Here is a 19,998-nt window from a genome sequence, read left to right as displayed (position 1 = left end):
ATATTATTTTTATTTCGGAGAGGGAGAGAGAGAAACATCAGTCTACTAGGGATCAAGCCCACAACCCAGGCATGTGCCCTGACTGGGAGTTCAACTGTGACCTCCTGGTTCATAGGTTGATGCTCAACCACTGAGCCATGCTGGCTGGCTTGGTCAGACAATTAACTTGCCCCTAATGCCTTGGCAGAGGCATTATAATGCCTTATACGGCCCTCACGCCCGACGTTCCCCATCCCTGCTACCAATCAAGCAAATCAGTCCTGTTCTTTCAACCATGAGTCGTCATGGCAGCCAAAGAGCATCCTCAGGACGGATGGAAGTGAGGGGGCGGCAGAGGCCTGTTGCTGGACCAGAGCTGGGGACACTGCTCAGCCGCACTGCGGGCTGTGGCCACGCGTCTCAGTGGAGGCGGCGCTGCCTGGGCCGACATTCAAACTCGCTCTCGGCCGGCCCTCAGGGCCTGTTCAGCCAGGCCGGCCGCCCAGGCAGTGTTGGCCGTGCACTGAGGTGCGGGGACATGAGTCTTCTGAGACCGCTCACTCAGTCCCACTTGTAAATGACCCATCAGCACAGTTCAAATCCTTCAGAGCTGCTTTAGGCACCTGTCTCCTGTGGCCGCAGGCTTCCCACCCCTCACTGAGGTCAGACAGCTCACCTATGTAGCTGAGGAGGACAGGAAGGAAGACCAGCCCGTGCGCGGCTCCCAGCAAGACCATAGCTAGGTACATCCTGAAGTAAAATATCTGGAAGATCTGAGACTTGGCAAAGGCCAACACCACAATCCCTCCAAATTTTGTAAGTGTGATTCCACTGAATACCTGAAAAAGAGAGGGTGTTAGACCTGCTCTAGTCCCCAATCATAAGTGCACATTTCCTCATACAGGGACTTCTTAACAGTCAAGGTCAAAAGTCATGGGGGCCTGAGGCCCAGCTTTCAGAGTTCCTGCTAAGTACATGATGTGCAACTTAAAATGCTTTATGTACTGCTTGTGAGCTTGGAACAAAGACAGTGGTACAAGGGAAAAAGCTATGTTTCTGCATAGACACTATTCACGCATTTCTTAATATTTTCCGTTGAAAACCAGTTTAAGTATAAAATGGTTACAAAACAGGTTTGTGTTACTCGGTAACAGTCCCTCTTCAGTAACAAGTGGTTGATGGGTTAAACCAGGGTGTGGGATGAGAGTCTGCAGACACAGGACAGACCGCTCACTGGACCCTGCTGCCCGCCCATCGCTGGCCTGGGCTCGTGGCAAAGGCTCCTGCTCGCTCACATCCACCTGTTCTTCCTGCTTCGGCCACCCGGCCGCCCCAAGAGCTTTCACCCACAGGAACGTGGTAGAGAAGCCGGGTACAGCTATTTCATGAACTGCCTGGAACCTCGTCACCCAGGAGCTGCTGCTAAGCAGAGGATGCAGATTCCTCCTGAGCACTGGCTGGCCGAGTGCTCAGTCCACACTGACCCCCCCGTTACTCACGGAGCTGCCCATGTGGGAGAGCGCCTCCTCTGCACGCGCCACGCGGCTGCCCTTCGCGCTCACTGTGAAGGCCCTGGTGATGTGGGAGCAGAACTCCACCGAGATGCCGCAGCTCTGCAAGGAAGTGCCTCCTTTACCACCCGCCGTTTCTGGCTGAAACCACAGGCAGCCACCCCTTCCCAGGGCACCCGGGGGAGGACCCTAAGAACCTGCGCGGACGAGCACTGAGAAGCCCCGTGACACCAGCCTGAATGCCCTGGGGACTGGTGGGACCCTCGGAGGCGCCCAGCGCCCCGGATCATACAGCATGTCTGCTTGTCTCGGGAAGCGGGCACCCCCCACGCCCTGCACGGGCCGCTCCGCCTGACGCACTGGCCACATCTGAAGAACATGGACTACTGCTACTTTCTGTTAATACCTGCTTGAACGCTCCTAGCATCAAGACTAATTAATTATTAACTATGGGAAGCAAAAGGTATTGGTCCGAGAATTCCACCAAGGAGGGGGCAATATTTCTAAATAAGAAGTGACCTTGTTGCCATCATTAGGCTGTTTTTGCAAACCGTACAGAATAATAAAGGCAGAACACCTGCCACGCTAGGCCGTGACATCACACGCCACTGGTGCACGTGACGTCCAGTCCCACTCGCCCGCCTGTGGCCCCGCCTCCATGTGCAGGGAGATGAGAGCTGGGCCGTCTCTCCTGGAAACGGGCCCCAGGAAGTGACCCAGGACTCACCATGACCAGGTTGACCAGGGAGACCGCGTTCAGGCTGATGCCCCACAGCCACATGACACCAAACATGTTGACCAGGATCATGGCGATGGTGACACACATGATCACCGCAGACCACAGCTCGCAGCCCAGCAGCACCACGGTCACCAGGAAGATGGCCCCCAGGGACACGCAGAGGTTGAAGACGGTGTCTTCTATGATGGTCAGGTACTGCTCGTAGAAGACGTAGAACACACTGTGGGGAGGGGGGGACCGTCAGCCGTCCTCCCTGGAAGCTCCACCCCCTCCTGCCGCCGTGCCGCCCCAGGAGCAGGCAGCAGAGCCGTGCACAACACCCCCGGGGTGGCAGGAATCGGGGCAGCGATTCAGCGGGCGTGCGATGACCACTGCCCCCCAGGCCTAGCAATGACCCTATGCCCGTCTTTTATATAAAGTTTTTGATCATAATCCCAGCCTACCCTGCTTTGCAGGCATGTACAAAGACTATTCCAGGGTATTTTGAAAAAACAAGTTCTGCTCTATCTCAAAATTATCTCAGGCCAATGGGGCTGTGCAGGGCCAGAGGAGAACTGGTTTTCTGCCAAGTTCACAGCTTTTCCCAGGAATCAGGACACCCCTCTGAGAGCTTGTCCCAGAAAAACATCCGTCCCTGCCGGACAGGTGAGGGCTGTCCCCTGCCAGACAGGTGAGGGCCGTCCCCTGCCATATAGGTGAGGGCTGTCCCCTGCCATACAGGTGAGGGCTGTCCCCTGGTGGACAGGTGAGGGCCGTCCCCTGCCATATAGGTGAGGGCTGTCCCCTGCCGGACAGGTGAGGGCCGTCCCCTGCCGGACAGGTGAGGGCCGTCCCCTGCCGGACAGGTGTGGCCCGTCCCCTGCCATACAGGTGAGGGCCATCCCCTGCCATACAGGTGAGGGCCGTCCCCTGCCATACAGGTGAGGGCCGTCCCCTGCCATACAGGTGAGGGCCGTCCCCTGCCATACAGGTGAGGGCCGTCCCCTGCCATACAGGTGAGGGCCGTCCCCTGCCATACAGGTGAGGGCCGTCCCCTGCCGGACAGGTGTGGCCCGTCCCCTGCCATACAGGTGAGGGCCGTCCCCTGCCATACAGGTGAGGGCCGTCCCCTGCCATACAGGTGAGGGCCGTCCCCTGCCGGACAGGTGTGGCCCGTCCCCTGCCATACAGGTGAGGGCCGTCCCCTGCCGGACAGGTGAGGGCCGTCCCCTGCCATACAGGTGAGGGCCGTCCCCTGCCATACAGGTGAGGGCCGTCCCCTGGTGGACAGGTGAGGGCTGTCCCCTGCCGGACAGGTGTGGCCCGTCCCTAGGACACCCCATGTGTACAAGCCACACCCACCTGTATGGAAACACGCGGTAGTTGCTTCCTCCCTGGCTCATGGTCTGGGTGATGTTACCAGCAATGAGCCGGGCCTTTCTCATGGCGTCGATGAAGTCAGCAGAGGTCTGGAGCACGGTGTGGTAGGTCATGAAGTAGGTGGCGCCCACACCTGTGTCATTGCCCAGGATGTTAACGGCCGACCCGTAGGCAGCATGTCCCCTGAGAGAAAACAGTGGTGTCAGAGTCCGCGCAGGCACAGGAGGGCCACTGGCCGGGCGCAGGGCAGGCCCTCGTGGGGACGCTGAAGGGCTGGCTCTTGCCTCCCTCTGGCTTCTCCCCACTCTGGCGGTTGGTGCACAGCTGCTACTGTTTCTCATCTGGCTCTGCTCTCAGCCAATGCGTTTTCATATGAGTCTGCTCAGCAATGATGTGAAACAGGAAGTGGGGAAGGAAGGCCGTGGGGTGAGGCCGCGTGAGGTCGGCCTGCAGAGTGGCCCGGAACCCTCGGCAGGTCCCTGCATTTGGGCGCAGTATCGTCTCTGCGGACGGGCACACCGCTGACGCGGCCGCGTGACGAGCTGGGGAATGAGGTGGTGGTGCCTGCAGGACACGGCACAGAGGGGTGGCCACTGCTTCGTGCAGGCTGAGCTCACAGGGCTCCTTCTGTGTAGGACAGACTCAGTCTGCACCCAGACCCAGACGCAAGGTCCATTTCTATTCACTTCACTCCCAGAGCCTGGGACAGGTCTCAGAACAGACGTGCCCTCCGTGACTAACGAGTGATGGACTCGGGACCAATCTGTATTCCCGGGAGAAAACAGGACGCCCGGGCCTCCCTGACACGCATCCTCTCCTACGACAGCTCCCGAGCTGCCTCCCCTCCCCCGGGATCCCCATCTCCAGGCCAGACGTCCTGCTTCTGTGGGGACAGCGGCCTGGCTGCAGGCACAGGCTGGGGAGCAGCACAGTAGGGCCCAAACCATCTAAGCCTTAGCCTAGGACAGTGGTCGGCAAACTGCGGCTCGTGAGCCACATGCGGCTCTTTGGCCCCTTGAGTGTGGCTCTTCCACAAAATACCGACTTCTGCGCATGGGCCACGAAGTTTCAATTGCACTGTACATGTGCGCCCGTATGTGGTATTTTGTGGAAGAGCCACACTCAGGGGGCCAAAGAGCCGCATGTGGCTCGCGAGCCGCGGTTTGCCGACCACGGACCTAGGATGACCTCACCCGAGCAGACACTGGCCCCTGCGCCCACAGACAGGGAACAGACCACTCCTCTCTGCCCATGGACCAGCAGGAGGGCCGGACAGAGATGCCCAGGGAGCAAGTGCCCAGCCAAGATGCAGCGAGGAGCTTCCTGGAAGGTGTTTTGGGGTTTCTTTCTCTCCCAGAGATCAGGAAAGGGTGAGGAGGGGTGGAAAGAGGGCCTCTCCCACACACCGTGGCTCCCCCGCCCTCCCCGAGTTTTCTGTGCAAACAGGTGGGTACACATCACGGGCTCACTTACCCTTTGCCACACTTGGGGTTCGGGTTGTCGGAGAGGAACATGGGCAGGAACCGCATGAAGTCTCCCCCCTGGGGCCGCTGTTTGCCCTCGGGAGTCAGAGGCCTGCAGCGGATGCAGCCAGGGTCGGCCACTAGCAGAAACGAGGAAGGAGCCAAGGAGAAGAGAATGGGTCTCCAGATTTCACTTTAAAACATTTATGAGTATCTTTTCCTGAATCCTTTTCCTTATCCAAAAGCTCAAGCTCCTGTGTTTCACAGTCGCACGCATTTGACTGAGATGCCACCTCCATCTTGGCTGTAACACGTCCTGCCCTGCGTGAAGGGGCCTCATGGGCATCACAGAGCCAGGGCTCCCACGTGTTTATCAAGGAAACGGTGGGACAACCTCGACTCTCAGCGACCACAGGGCAGCCACAGAGCAGATGGCCGATACCCAGCAGGAGGCGACCGGTGTCGTCGGAAAAGACGAGAAACCCCAACTCTGAAAGCAGAGCTCCTGCCTCAGGCCTGGCTCAGCCTGCAGCCCTGGGGGGACCGCGAGCGACTGAGGAGGGGGGACAGCGCAGGCAGGGAGTGGGCACACGCGGAGGGGAGTGCCACGCGATTTCCACGCCACCACGCTTCCCAGAAAAGCAGGACAGACTTGGGGGCGACGTACCCGAGGCGTTGCAGAACTGCCCGGAGCCGTTGTGGACCCGGCAGCACGAGGACTGCGGCTTGACCCAGTCGAAGTAGTCGTCGATCCAGGACGAGGGGGCGAAGCCGATCCGGGTGCTGGGGGGAGAGGGGCGTGACTGCCTGCCCCGGGAGCCCCAGGCCCGGCCCTGCTCGTGACACCCAGCTTCCTGGCTGCACTCAACGCTGCTGCCGGGCGGAAGGACACGGCACTGGCCCTTCATGGAACCCTGAGGCCCAGGCGGTACGTTAGTCCTCTAAAGGCTTTGCTCAGGGAAGGCTCGAGTCAGCACATGTTCTGAAAACCTCATTTCCCGAGAAAATACCTTTTCAGGGAGGACTTTCATCAGGCAGCCGGGGGAGGTACTCACTAGGCATCCAGCTCGGCCGCGTCGAACAGCTGCTGCACCAGCGAGTCGTTGTTGCAGCCCATGCCCCCGCACACCAGGTTCTGCCCCTGCAGGGAGGTGTAGTCCAGCCCCTCCTCCACCACGAAGTAGACGGGTGGGCCCGCGTGCAGGAACCGGCTGAGGGACCTGAAATAGTCCATCACGTAGGAGTCCTGGAAGAAGAGGCAGCAGGACGAGTGTGGGCGCGCTGAGGGCGCCTGATGAGGCCCAGTCAGGACTCCCTGCATAGCTGGTCCCGTTCCCACCCTCCTGGGCTCTGGTGCTCCCGCAGGTCCCGCTGTCAGGAGGGCACCTCACAGGGTCAGCCTGCTGCTCGCACCTGTGCTGTGCCCAGCACTGTCTGGGCTCATAATGCCAGGCCCCACGGGCACAGCCTGTGGCAGCTGAGGTCACAGGAGGCCCCGTCAGCACTGGCAGGCACAGCAGGCATTAACCTGCACCATCTGTGTGCACATTTGGACATGTATCCACCCCTGACTGAGTAAGTTAAAATAAAGGCATCTTACTTCTGGCATTGAGAGAGACTGGTCCAATCCAATTTCCACCTTGTTCAGGACGGCGATGCTGAAGGAGAGAACGCCCACGAACACGGCCATCTGGAACGGGGTGGGTCACAGAAGCACTGCTGGTTACAAGGAGCTGAGTGAGGCTCCGCACACAGAGCACAGCCCCCCCTACACTGGACAGCAAGCCTGAACGGCACGCCCAGCACACGGAGGACGGGCGTCCAGAGTCGGACCACCCGGCTCACAGCGGCCCCTCCGCACGCGGGGGACACGGGGAAGCACTGAGCCTCTTAGCTCCCATCTCCTCAACACACCAGGGACACGAAGACTCTAACGCCAGCCAGTTCCGTGGACGAAACGAGGAAAATCTAGGCATGATCTAGACTTCAGCGCAGCACCTGACACCAGTGCTCAGTGAGCCACAGCTGCTCCCTTCCACCGTCACTGGAAACTAACGTTCTCTTAGTGGAGCAGTGACAGACAGCAGCTGGGGCCACATCCCGCATAGAAACTATAAACAGCTCTGCTGGCCGCGAGGACCAGAGATCGAGGTGCTGCGGGGGCTGGGGGGGGGGGCGACACTTAGGGGGCAGCACGGGAGACCCCGGTTACGGATCTTCACTGTGTGGCAGGTCCATGAATCTTCACGTGGGATAAAAGGACAGGAACCAGACCCGCCCGCTGTGCCCAGTCCAAGTCCTGGTTTTGAGACTGAATTACAACTACATGAGACACAGGAGGAACTGGGCGAAGGGAATCTGGGCCCCTCTGAACCTTGCAACTCAACCTCTAATTATTCCAAAATAAAAACTCAAAACAAAAGCTCTTGCTTACATTGACTGCAAAAAAATAGCTAAAAACATTTACGACCCGGCCAGCGTGGCTCAGCGATTGAGCATTGACCTATGAACCAGGAGGTCAGGGTTCAACTCTGTTAGGGCACATGCCCAGGTTGCAGGCTCGATCCTCAGTAGGGGGCGTGCAGGAGGCAGCCGATTGATGATTCTCTCTCAACACTGATGTTTCTATCTCTTTCCCTCTCCCTTCCTCTATGAAATCAATAAAAATATATTTAAAAAAATAAGCATTTACTAGTACGTATTTGTCCGTATCAGCTTTGTTTCTGCACACGCAGCTGACAGCTGTCGGACCCCATGCGTGCGGTTCTTAGGAGGCACGGGACAGAGTCTGTGCCGGGAGAAAACAGGAAGGAAACCCAGTGAGTTCCCACCACGATCGGCCGCATCCAGGCCTTGAGCAGCAGTGGGGAGTAGGAGTCTCGGAAGAAGCGGAACAAGCAGCTCTCGGAGGCCTGGAGGCCGGCGCCATCCTCGCCGCCGCGGACACAGCACAGGATGTCCAGCCGGTTGTTCTGAGGGACAAAGGGAGCAAAGGTCATGCCCTCCAGCGCGTCAGACTCCAGACGCAGGTGAAACAGGCTGCAATCTGGTAACAACTCACCTCCTGACGCTTAACGTCCAAGCCCAGGAGGCTCACGAAGCAGGTGATCTGGAGCAGGAAGTCGATGAGGACGGCCATCCCGGCAAACAGCGAGAAGGTGTGCACGGCGGGCATCACCGACAGGGCTCCTGGGGAGGCGGGTGGGAGGGAGGCGGTCGTCACTGCCACTCACCGCAGAGGGCGCTGGCGCGTCGCACGCTCCCGGGTCCATAGAACACGAGGAGCTGCTCCCCTCCCCCCACCCCCAAAGGGTGCTGGTCTCGGGAGGGTACCCGAGCTGAGAAGAGGCTGTCAGCATCAGAACCACCTGGGAGTTAAAATGCAGGTTCCTGGGCTCGGCCCCATCCCGCTTAACCAGACAGTGGACTTCAACCCAATTCCCGAGTATTTCATAGGCTCTCTGAGCCAATGTATGCACATCAATACTTGAAAGCCACTAGCACAGGCCATTCTTACGGTGCCCTCCCTGCCCCCGTAAGAGGGACACGTTCCCATCTGCTGTCACACCAACATCAGTCTCTCTGTGTATTTACAGCCACATGAGGGAGCTCCACGCCCACAGCACGGCTCAGACTCACTGAAGCTGGCCACTCCGGGCCCACAGGCACTGAAGCCTGCTTGGCCCACACCCTATAAACCATCTTAACGTAAAGCACTTAGGAGATAAAACCAGGAGTCCACGTTTAACAGTGAGTCCGCTTCTCAGTGCTGCTGAGGAAAAACTCGCCCGCAGCACTGGGCCAGCGACACACTGGACAGGATAGGACGCGGGCTCGGACCTGCCCCGCAGCCCCCACCATGTCTCCCCTATGTCCGCCTGAGGTGCAGCAGCTGCGCCTACCCTCCCACTCGCCCTGGAGCTGAGAGGGGAACTAGCTGCTTTGCACCTGCACCATGAGAGGAGCTCAGGCCGCGGGTCGCAGGGCTCAGGGCTCCATGGGAATGGAAGCTGACGTGTCCGTGCTGAGGCTGCCCCTGCGAGGCTCCTACTCGCCGTGAAGGCCTGGTGGCCCACAGGCATGTGTGGGCTGTGTCTTCTCTGACTTCTGGGCGAGCCTGACCGGCCTCCTCTCCAGAGGATGAGCCGCTTCTCTCACTACACACCAGAGGCGGCAGAGACAGCGGCCCCAGGACTGGCTGACTTCCCCAGGAGGAAGGACTGTGAAAGTGCTGGTTCTGTTCCAGCTCCTTGGGCTGAGGAAAGACCCGAGAACCCAGCTTATCACCACGCTGGTCCCATGAGCGCGTGCACAGGACGACTGCCTGGACAACAGCGTACGTGCCCTGCAGCGGCTGCCTGCGGTTTGGAGCTGCTGCCTGGAGGGCTGTTTTGAGGAACCCGTGGCTGTGCGAGAAGCTATTTTCAAATACCAACATCTGCCATGGGTGCCAGACAGGGGAAGTGGCAGAGGAGTCCTAGGCACCTGGACCCCAAGAGAGACACGCCTGGAAGACGCAGAAAGAAGACACTGGCTAACGGACACCAGGACCTGTCCCACGCTCTCCGGCGTCCACATGGCACCTCCCCGCTCAGTGCAGCTCAAGAAGGAAGAGCAGGGGGGCACGTCCCACACCAGCCTCCTCCCCAGCAGCTGCAGCCGATTACCTAAGAAAAAGGCCACCGTCTCTGAAAAGGACGACAGGAACATGCTGGGGGCCACTTCTCCCAGGACCCTGCCCAGCTGCTGGTCCAGGGTCTCCCCTTCAAGGCGTTCGTCTCTCTTTAAAAAAATAAGCATGCAACATGAACGTTTCTCAGTCACCACGCCACCGCTTTGCTTCTGTGTTAACAGTAAAGGAAAATGGTTAGTGGCATCTACGGATTGAACGTAATCTTTGGTGGGGGACCCGGCAGGCCTCAGGCTAGTTCACTCAGGGTGTTCCTGACCCCTGGGCGAGGTGACAGGTGAGGCTCCAGCAAAGGTTGGGTCACTTCTGAGGAAAGTACATGGGGTGCAGGCTGCAGGCAGCCGATGGTGAAATGACGTGCCACTTAGGGCCACTGAGTCCCACGCAGGGAAGGCCACGGACAAGGCGGGGCCAGGTGAGAACAGTGATGGAGACCGTTTTCTACCTGGCGGGTCCTGTGCTGACCTGCCGTCCTGTTAGTGGTCCCTCTGACAGTCTCTCCTTCCACGCTGTGCGGAGAATCATTCCACAGCACTTGCACCAAAGTACTCTCCACAGCCCGTCAGCCCTTTTTGCATGTGCAGAGGGTGTCCCCAAAAATGTATGCACACACTTTCGATAATTATAAAGGCAGTGTTTTTAAAAATACACTTCATTTTCAAATGTAATAGAATCAGCTGTTAAAGTGTGTACATACACATTCTTTTGGGTCACTCTGTATTGAACATGTTTAAAATCAGATTCTCACTTTATCATACCAACCAAAGAGGGGGTGAACTTCTTGGTCCCCAATATGCAGAACAAGTGTCGGGCGCCACAGAGGGAAGGAGGTGTCTGAGTGTCCGCACACACACTCTGTGTGGAGCCGAGCAGCGCTCACGGAGCTCGCCCTTGGCTGCCACACTCCGTGAGACATGACACGCACCTGGTAGGTCTGGACCAGAATGAAGATGTTGTCCACCCCGACCGCCAGCACCAGGAAGGGGATGACCTCGATCACAATGAGGGTGAGGGGGACCCCAACGTAGCTGAAGATGCCCAGCGAGCAGGCCACCGAGCTCAGCACGATGAAGATGCCCGCGATGCCGAGGGAGACCTTGGAATCCACCTGAGACACAACAAAGACGCCGGCTGTCAGCACGCCCTGTCCGACCTGCCACTAAAGTCCTCGTCTCCGCCCGCCACATGGGACGGCCCATCTGGAGCTAAACGCTCAACTCCCAGTTTGAGAAAAAATAAGAAAAATTGTCTAGGTCTTCCTAAAGAAGTTATATTATGAGCTTCCATTCTTAGGTGATAAGTAGACAAATTAGAAAAACTTGGACCATGTGAAATTAATTTTAAGTTGAAGATAAACCAAAAAGTTGGAACTGAGGAAAATAAATGCAGGGAATAGGGAATGTTACATACAACTAACAAAGCACAGGGGAATTTGAGGCAGGTTTGAACATGATAAATTAAGAGACAAAAATAGGGCCTAGGCTGCACCCTCCACTCCTAACAACACAGACACCACATCTCCACACCACAGACCCTCACCAGAAGCCTGCTGCAGCTCTGGATGTGCCCCAAGGCGATGGAAATGTACAGAAACATGACGGCATAGCTGGTCACCACGGTGGAGATGTCACTGTTACTCTCACGGTTCAGTTCATCTTCAATACTTCGCTCAGCAGTGAAGGAAATGGTGAGATTTGGGTTCTTGTAGTTCTTCACAAAGTTAATAAACCTAAAGAGTACGAAGAAGTTTATATTTTTAGTTAAAACTGAGTGAAAGCAAAGTGAGGGACTTCTTCCCAACTTCTAAAAAAAGTTTTTTTAATTTTTATTTATTAACTTTTTTAGGGAGGAAAAGAGAGACTGACTTGTTGTTCCACTTATTCGCACACTCGTGGGCTGATTCCTGTGTGAGCCCTGAGGATTGAGCCCTGGCATATGGGGACAACCGAGTCACCCGGCCGGGGCTCCCCAGCTTCTCTGACAAAAGCCACGCGTACGTAGCCTTATCTGCACTCAGATCTTCTCTGCTGGAGACGGGAGGGAGACAGTGCCAGACATGCTGAGTTTTCTGCCATTTAAATCGGTTTGGGACAAATTCGGAAATCGGTTCCTGGTCTCATTCTTTTTACTAAAAAGATTTCTAAGTGAAGTCTGTGCATTGTGATAAAGATACATGCTTGTGGAGTATAATTTAAAAGCTGACCACAGGTTAAAGAAGCCCTATCAGAACTGGCTGACTCCTTTGCGGGATGGTGAGTTGATGCTAAAATTCCCAGGGAATCGCAAGGGGCCCAGAAGAGCTAAACCTGCTATTACAAGAACAAGCAGGAGGGTCCGCATGTCCTGACTTCAAACTCATCACAAAACAAGAGTGAACAGGAGTGCACTGCCCGCGCCAGGCTACACATTCAGAGCGAAGGAGCAGAACCAGAGTCCACTTACTTCTCAACAGAGGAGCAAACGGCGGAAAAGACTAACTTTTTCCGCAAATGGTCTGGGACAACTGGAGAGCCACATGCAAGAGAACGCTGAACCTTTACCTCACACCATACCCAAAAATGAACTCGAAAGGACCAAAGACCTAATGTGAGAGCTGAAACAATAAAACTCTTAGAAAAGCACAGACATAAATCTGCACGTCCGGGGGTTAGGGTTCCCAGCCATGACACAAAAAACACGAGCAACAAAAGAAAAAATGGATTAATTGGGCTTCATCAAAGTTAAAAAGGACTGTGTCTCAGAGAACACCGTCAAGAAAGCAAAAAACCAAAAACCAAAAAATGAGAGAAAATACTTGGAAATCATGTTATCTGATAAGGGACTTGTAGGCTATATAAGAATTCTTATACTTCAATCATAAAAATACAAATGACCAGCTAAAAAAAGGATAAAGAATATGAATAAACACCTCTCTGAGGAGGCAATGCGGAGGCAGTAAGGGCGTGAAGAGATGCTAGAAGTCGTCAGGCACCAGGGAACCACATCACAGCCCGACAAGGCTGTGCTGACAAGGACGGGGAACGTGACACGGCCACACACTGCGGTGGGAACGGAAAGTGGTGCAGTCCCTTTGGAAAACCGGCTGGCAGTTCCTCAGAGTGACCATGTGGCCCTCCCGTCCTAATCGTAGCACACACCCAGAGAAATAAGAAGTTCCCACAGACGCTCGTGCACAAATGTCTACAGCAGCATTATTCGCAGCAGTCACAGGAGAACCGCCCGCCTGCCTCGGCGGGTGAATGGATACCAGAACCTGCTCTGTCCACGGACTGACCGGCACGCGGCCGCAGAAAGGAAAGGACCGGCACGTGCCGCAGCCTGGATTAACCTTGACTGCATTGTGCTACATGGAAGGTGCCAGACACAGAATCTCACACACGATTCCATGCATATAGGCAAGTCCAGATTAGGAAAGTGCATGGAGACAGAAAGCAGTCAGTGGCTGCACAGGCTGGGAGGGGAGGACGAGAGGGTGGGGGTGGTCGCTAAAGGGGCGGGGCTGCGTTCTGAGGTCAAGACCGCCCTACCATTGGCTGTGGTGACGGCGGCACATCATCTGTGAATATACTAAAGCTGCTGGACTGAGCGCTCTCACTAAGGGAGTGAAATGTATGGTGTGGATCAGTCTTGATAAAGCTGCTTTTTAGGAGAATGCACTTGATGCAGATGATGAAGGGAGAGGCACAGCCCGTCCTCCTCACGTCGCCCCGTTCCCTGGAGGCGCAGACACGGTGACACCGGCCTGGACAGCTTCCTGGGCGTGGGCGGCGTGGGCAGCATATGCTCACTCACACGTGCTGACTGCGAGTTTATTTAGTGCATCTTGAACCACTTACCACTTGTCTGAACGACTGCGCACTTTCGACTTACGTATCCCTTCCTAGTAACGTACATCCAGCTAGCTCCCGGTTTTTGCTGTTAGAACACGATGAAGGAAAAGTTTCTGCATATACACTTTTGTGTAGGGAGATCTGTTCACACAATGTTTTTAGGTACGTTTACTCACAGATCTCACTGGTAATGAGTGAAAAGACATCACTCAGATGGGGGTGGGGTGGAGGGTTAGTTTAGCGGAGGAGGCCCAGGTGGTCTCTGCTGGTGCCCAGCGTCCCACACCCCCTGCGAGCACTCACTCTCTTTCCCAGGCCTGGGCCCGCTGGAGCTTCTCCGTGTCGTTGTAGTAATTATTGACCGGAAAGGTCATCACCAGGGCGGTGGCGTTATTGTAGTTTTGATCTAGAAAGGAAAAATGTGACATCGACAAGTTACCAGCTTGCAGAAAAGTAGGTCAGTGCAAGGGGCAGTGACGGGACAGCTGGCGACTTCCCCCCGGGCTGCAGACCACGCCCCGCGCGCTCGGAACAGCAGTTCCTGAAACGGTGCCTGCGAAGCATGGAGAACAAATGAAACGGTCCCTGTGGAAGCAGCACACACTGCCATCCGGGAAGACGCCCCTTTATTTATTCCGCAGCACACATCCCAGCAGAGCCGAGCGGTGCTGTGAGCTCCCTCCCCTTCCTCTCCTCGCTCTCTCTTGGCCTGCCCATCCTGGGACTCTGCCAGGACAGTCCTCAGAGGCACAAACACACATACCCCCACCCCTTCTCTTTATACAACAGCCGCGTACTACTCTGCACATCATGCTCTTACGTTTGTATCTTGAGGCTGTTTCCTTTTAGTACAGAAAGAGCTTCCTTATTCTTTTTCTGCTGTACAACATTGTCTAGTATAATGTAACCAACCTCCCACTGATGGATATTGTTAGTTTTTAAAATCACCAACAAAGTTACTACAAGGACTAACCTTCTATTTTTAATATGCAAAGTACATATTTGTAGAATCAATTCTTACAATCACCGAGTCAAAACGTTTGTGCATTTCTAATTGTGACTGATTCTCCCAAATTGCCCACCAAAATTCTACCCTATTTTTCACTCAACAGAATATTTACTGAGACACTTTAGTGCCCGGCAGGACTGAAGTACCATGGATACATCAGTGAACAGAGGAGATGAGACCCCTGCCTTTTCCTGGAGTTTATACTCTAGGCCCCAGTTCACACGCCCACCTGTGGCTTCCCCGCGTCACCCATCGGTTCCGAGCTCCCAGCCCTGTGCTCACCTGTGAGGCAGGAAGACTGAGTGAGTGCCCCTCACTGCCTAGGAGTGGGGTGGAGCATGTCCCCTCTGTAATGTTAACTGGCATATGGCTTCCCTCCTTTTCTCTTTTTACACAAGAGCTCTTTATATATTAAAGAAATGCTATTATGTATACTAATTTTTCTCCAGTTTATTGCTTTTATTTTTAAAACCTTATGGCATTTGCTCTCCAGGGAGGAACTTAAAGTTCTCACGTAGTCAAATCCATCAGTGATTCCTGGGGCGGCCTTGAGTTTTATCTTGCTAGAAATGCCTTCTCCATTTAAAAATTCCTCCCGTATTGTCTTCTAATCCTTTATAGTTTCCCTTCTTACATTTCAACCTGGGGTCCATCTGGAATGTATTTTGGTGGAAGGAATAAGGTAGAGATCAAATTTAATTGACGGCTGTGACTAGCAAGCTGGTGCCGTCTTTCCCACCACAGAAATGGCACTTTATTCCGGGCAGAGCAGGGCTTAGGAGACATCCCGCCTCTGCATTAGGGCAGGGGGGGGGAACCCACGAGTCGCCGTAATTAGGCTTCAGATGCCAGAGCTGCCCTGTGAGTCAGCACCCACGGCCGGGCACCCACCCCGAGGTGCTGGGGGACCAGCAAAGAGCCAGCCAATGGCTCCCCCACCTTAACTGTGTCTGTGCTCTCAGCCAATGGCTCCCCTCCCTTAAATGTGTCTGTGCTCTCAGCCAATGGCTCCCCTCCCTTCAATGTGTCTGCGTTCTTAGCCAATGGCTCCTCCTACCTTCAATGTGTCTGCGCTCTCATCCAATGGCTCCCCTCCCTTCAATGTGTCTGCGCTCTTAGCCAATGGCTCCCCCTCCCTTAAATGTGTCTGCGCTCTCATCCAATGGCTCCCCTCCCTTAAATGTGTCTGCGCTCTCAGCCAATGGCTCCCCTCCCTTAACTGTGTCTGCGCTCTCAGCCAATTGGTTTAGAAAGGAAAGAATCCACCAGTGTTCTGGGTCTCCACCTGGCACGGCGTCTCTTCCCCTCACAGGGGTTCTCAGCCTGAGGTTCCCGGATCCCGTGAGGTCCTACAGGTGGGCTCCCCGGGTTTGGGGAGTGCCTGAGGCTGCACTGCATGTGGTGTGACGTATGCAATTACATTATTCCAGGGACACACCCTTAACTTTCAACAGCTTCCTAAAGTGTGACCCAAATCCAGAAAAACCCAAACCCACAGGAGATATTGCATTTGGGATTGAAGAAACAGGAGATTAATACAAGTGTTCAATGTGTAAAGCCTTTATGACTTCCACGGGACTGTCAATCAAGGCCACTCTTCTCTCACTCACCGTCATAGCCTCCCAGCACCAGCCACGGGAACACAGGCCCCCCAAACGTCCCCAGGCAGGGGTCGTGCAGCAGGCTGGTGTCGTTCAGCGAGGCAGGAGCCCTGCGAGGAGACAGCCCGTTAGAACCAGCCTCGGGCCATCCGAGACCTGACTGCTGACCAGGCCACCCCGTTTGTCACTCATGTATTCAACAGAACATTCACAAATCCAAGCATCACGTGGGCCCTAAGGCTCCTCAGGACTCCCTGAGCGAGGCAGGAAACAGCACGACGTGACTCAGACAGGGAGCAGCTAATGCAGGAAGAACAGTCCCTGCACCAGCAGCGCGTGCAGAGCCAGGCCCCAGGCCCAGGGAGAATCCACCGGGAGGGAGTAGGCTGTTCCCTGCACCTCAGGTACAAGAAGTCCTGTGTCCAGAACAGGCATGGGGTTGGGGGGCCCGAGAGAGAGAGAGAGAGAGAGAGAGAGAGAGAGAGAGAGAGAGAGAGGCCTGGGAAGTGACAGATGCCGGGCTAAGTGTCGTGTTTCATCCTGAAGGCACGGGAATAAGGAGACCTGGGACAGGGAAGGGGCTGCTTTCCAAAGACAACTGCGAGCAAAGCGAAGGAGGTCTGTGTGCGGGGAAGAGGGGGCAGGGAGACAGTCGGGGTCTGTGCCAGGCCCAGGGAGGACAGCCAGGAGCTCAGCCCAGAAAGGGTCACATTTAGGAATAAGAACAGACAGAACGTAAGGTCATCACACCAGGCAAGGAGTCAGAGCGCTCCACTCCTGAGACGCGGCGCCCGCCAAGATGGCCAGAGCACCTCCCCCGTGAAGAACAGCCCTGGTGATGTCTGACCGGCTGAACAGGCGTGTCCAGGCCAGGCCAGGGCACAGGGCAGGGCGTCAGGGGCCTCCCCTGACTGCCTGAATTATAAACACTCTGCCAGCCAGACACGCCTCCTGCAGGAAGCAGCTTTCCTGCCCGAATCTAAACCTGCCCCCGCCGGCCGCCCTCGGCAAGGGGACACTGTCCGGTTCAAGACCATTCCTGTCCTCACATAAACTCATATGAACGATAAGGAAGGCACCGCAGCGTTCACGTTTGTGTGTGTGGCTGTGTGACCGATGATGCCCCTGGGCCTGGACTCGCCGCTCCGTCCACTGTGGACTCTTCCTCCGAGTTCACAGCTCCCTCCCTCTCCCTCTGAGCAGCCCCACCCCAAAGCCGGCACCTGCCTGCCTGCCTGGCTCACCATCTCCACGCCCGCCTCTGCCTGGCACCAGGGCTGCACCCCGGCCCCCTCTGTTGGGACATCTGCCTCCGTGCTCACCCAGGCTCCAGGCCCACACGGGGTGCAGCAGCAGCAAGCGCTTGGAGGTCGGTGGGGGGCGAGCGAGCGACCTGCCACATACCGGACACAGTACAGCAGGTGCGTGTGGTAATCCGCGTAGGTATAGAAGTCGTCCCCTATCTCGTGGTCCAGCACGGAGTGGCTGTTCTGGAAGTAATTTAACACACTCAGGATGGTGCAGTTCTTGTTATACGGCGAGAGCGGGGCCAAGCAGATGTCCTGGAGGGTCACCGTCTCGTTGTTGTGAGATGCAGTGATGTGTTCAATGGCTGTTTGTAAGTCAAGAACCTGAAACAAGATACAAATCCGGAAACACATCAGATTTCTCAGAGTCTGACTCATCCCTGCTGCCGAGGGGTCAGAAGATAGAGTACCTGCGGGAAACCCTTCCTCAGACGGAGCAGAGCGGACGGGGGCAGTGTGGCAGGGCATCTGATGACACCCAAGATGGCAAACTGGGATGGGGACCCTATATCGAGGCGTCCAGAGAGATGGGGAGGCAACCCCATCACCAGGCAGAGCACATGAGCCTCATCCCTCGCACCCTTCTCCAGCAGTGACCGGCAGGGAGCAGCAGTGACCAGAAGGGCCAGCAGGGAGAAGCAGGCCTTCTCCTTCGACACGCCCCTCACACCAACACCCCCTAAAGCCTAACGTTTAATGCCGTTGTGCAACCGCTGATTAAACAGGAGGCGGGAGGCAGTGTGTCCACAGGCACATTTCCCCGGGGCCAGCGCGATGGGGAGAACAGGTGGATCTCGTCCCAGATGCCTCAGTAGCTGCAGCCAGTGGCACTGTCACCCTTGAGGGCAGAGCAGTGGCCGCTCTGCCCAGGGCCCAGGACCGGCGGGCTCAAGCCTCTGGGTTCTAGCACATTATCTCTAAATGCCCAGCGGGAGAGTCACAGGTTCCCAAGGGAACTAGAACACAGACGCTTCAGTCCAGAAACACTCACCCCAGCTTCTAGAAGAAGCAAGACCGACCACATGCAGCACATACAACACCTGCCATTCACCTTCCTGGGGACTCGCTTTACTTCCACCATTAAGGTTTTTAATCTCCCACCACACTCACACCCAGAGCTGGTGGTGAAGCCGGCAAACCACCGTGTGCCCTGGAACCGCTGTCTGCGAGGCGCAGGTTACCTGGTGCAGGATCCCTTTGTCGAGCGGAGGTCCGAAGGGCACGTCGGACCCCGAGGGGTAGGGCTCGTAAGTGTGCACGGCGGTGTGCGGCGCCTGGATGATGAGCTGCTCCGTGCGGAAGAAAGGCCCGAAGTGGGTGTCGAAGTACTCCTTCTCCAGGCGCGCCTGGCTGCTGGGGGCCGACCAGAGGTCCACGGGGCTGGTGGTGATGCGGACGAACACCAGGCCCGAGGAGCAGGCGGCGATGAAGGCCAGGGAGGAGAAAATGACACAGCCGGGGTTTCGGACACAGAAGGAGCCCCACCGGGTGAAGAGCCGCCTCAAGCAGCCCTCGAATGCGGCGCCAAGCGGGTCGCAGCAGGAGGCCTCCCCTGGAGGAGAAGTGGGGGTGGTAAGGGCCAGGCCATCCCTGAACGTTGGGCAGGGAAAGCATCAGCTACGCCTCCACCTGGCAGGAGTCCTGGCTGCACCTCCCCGTGCGCTGGCCCTCAGCATCCTACCTGCCTGGAGGCCACCCTTCCTGCCTGCCCACCATGACCGCCAGGCCCACCCCAGGAGGACGATGCTCAGGTACCCGCCTCTGAAAGGCCAGCTCTCTGGCACCCTGAGCTCAGCAGCTCCGTAACCTTCCCTGCTGCTCCCGCCTCAGCCCTGGTCAGCACCCAGCTCTGTCCCCGCCCATGGTCCCTGCCCACGGTCACCCACGGCTGCTGGTAATTACCTGGCTCCGACCTGCCGCCCCACTAGCCTGTAGTGACATGGCAGGGCCTGTCTGTCCTGCTCAGAACTGTCCTCGGCCGGAGCAGTCTGTCCCCACAGGCGCATAAACACCCAGCACAACCCACCCTTTCATTCAAGTACAAGGGGCCTACCTGTGTCGCTGACACTCATCGGGAAAGCTATGCTGCTATCAATGGGGGTGTACTCGGAGACCAGGTACCGTTTTCTGAAAAGTGAAAGCACGTAAGTAGTATCGGGGGTTTCAGCACAAGGAGGTCTCTGACATTCCGGCTCAAAGCTTCCTTCCTCCTCCCATGGTGCTCTGCCCCCCAAGTTCACAGAGTGCCGCACAGCGTCCATGTCTCTCCCCCAAGACATCGATCAACTACAGAGAGAAACAGTAACTCCACCGCGGAGAGCCCAGTGCTCACGGGGAGCGCCCAGCAAGGGGACTCGCTGACATCACGTGCCCCCGGCAGGACGTGCTGACAGAGGTGCCACAGCAGGGCTGTGAGGTTCCTGGGCAAAACCCACAGCCTCACCCAACCAGGAGGAAGTAGCGGTAAAGCTGAATCGAGGGACATTCCACAAACAACCGACCAGGACTCA

General features: G+C 56.5%; 1 protein-coding gene across 3 annotated transcripts in view; it reads right to left on the bottom strand.

The window, feature by feature from the left end:
- Positions 1 to 19,998, bottom strand: part of NPC1 (NPC intracellular cholesterol transporter 1) — a 38,247-nt gene that overhangs the window by 709 nt on the left and 17,540 nt on the right. The window contains exons 7-24 of one of the 3 annotated variants that reach the window (XM_023745724.1): positions 19,542 to 19,615; positions 18,670 to 19,040; positions 17,586 to 17,812; positions 16,191 to 16,291; positions 13,875 to 13,977; positions 11,281 to 11,470; positions 10,667 to 10,849; positions 9,719 to 9,893; positions 8,113 to 8,240; positions 7,883 to 8,023; positions 6,652 to 6,741; positions 6,107 to 6,297; positions 5,719 to 5,834; positions 5,062 to 5,191; positions 3,571 to 3,771; positions 2,218 to 2,449; positions 1,479 to 1,592; positions 656 to 818 (exon numbers count right to left, since the gene is read on the bottom strand). In XM_023745724.1, the coding sequence (XP_023601492.1) occupies positions 656 to 818; positions 1,479 to 1,592; positions 2,218 to 2,449; positions 3,571 to 3,771; positions 5,062 to 5,191; positions 5,719 to 5,834; positions 6,107 to 6,297; positions 6,652 to 6,741; positions 7,883 to 8,023; positions 8,113 to 8,240; positions 9,719 to 9,893; positions 10,667 to 10,849; positions 11,281 to 11,470; positions 13,875 to 13,977; positions 16,191 to 16,291; positions 17,586 to 17,812; positions 18,670 to 19,040; positions 19,542 to 19,615 (2,930 nt within the window). Of the gene's footprint in view, positions 1 to 655; positions 819 to 1,478; positions 1,593 to 2,217; positions 2,450 to 3,570; positions 3,772 to 3,872; positions 4,216 to 5,061; positions 5,192 to 5,718; positions 5,835 to 6,106; positions 6,298 to 6,651; positions 6,742 to 7,882; positions 8,024 to 8,112; positions 8,241 to 9,718; positions 9,894 to 10,666; positions 10,850 to 11,280; positions 11,471 to 13,874; positions 13,978 to 16,190; positions 16,292 to 17,585; positions 17,813 to 18,669; positions 19,041 to 19,541; positions 19,616 to 19,998 lie in introns of those variants that run through there. The other 2 variants (XM_006104459.3, XR_002826650.1) reach the window with 2 other exon arrangements.

This window comes from Myotis lucifugus, unplaced genomic scaffold (genome assembly GCF_000147115.1).
Source record: "Myotis lucifugus unplaced genomic scaffold, Myoluc2.0 scaffold_574, whole genome shotgun sequence".
In the NCBI taxonomy this organism is placed as follows: domain Eukaryota; kingdom Metazoa; phylum Chordata; class Mammalia; order Chiroptera; family Vespertilionidae; genus Myotis; species Myotis lucifugus.
This window is presented reverse-complemented; position numbering and strand designations above follow the sequence as displayed.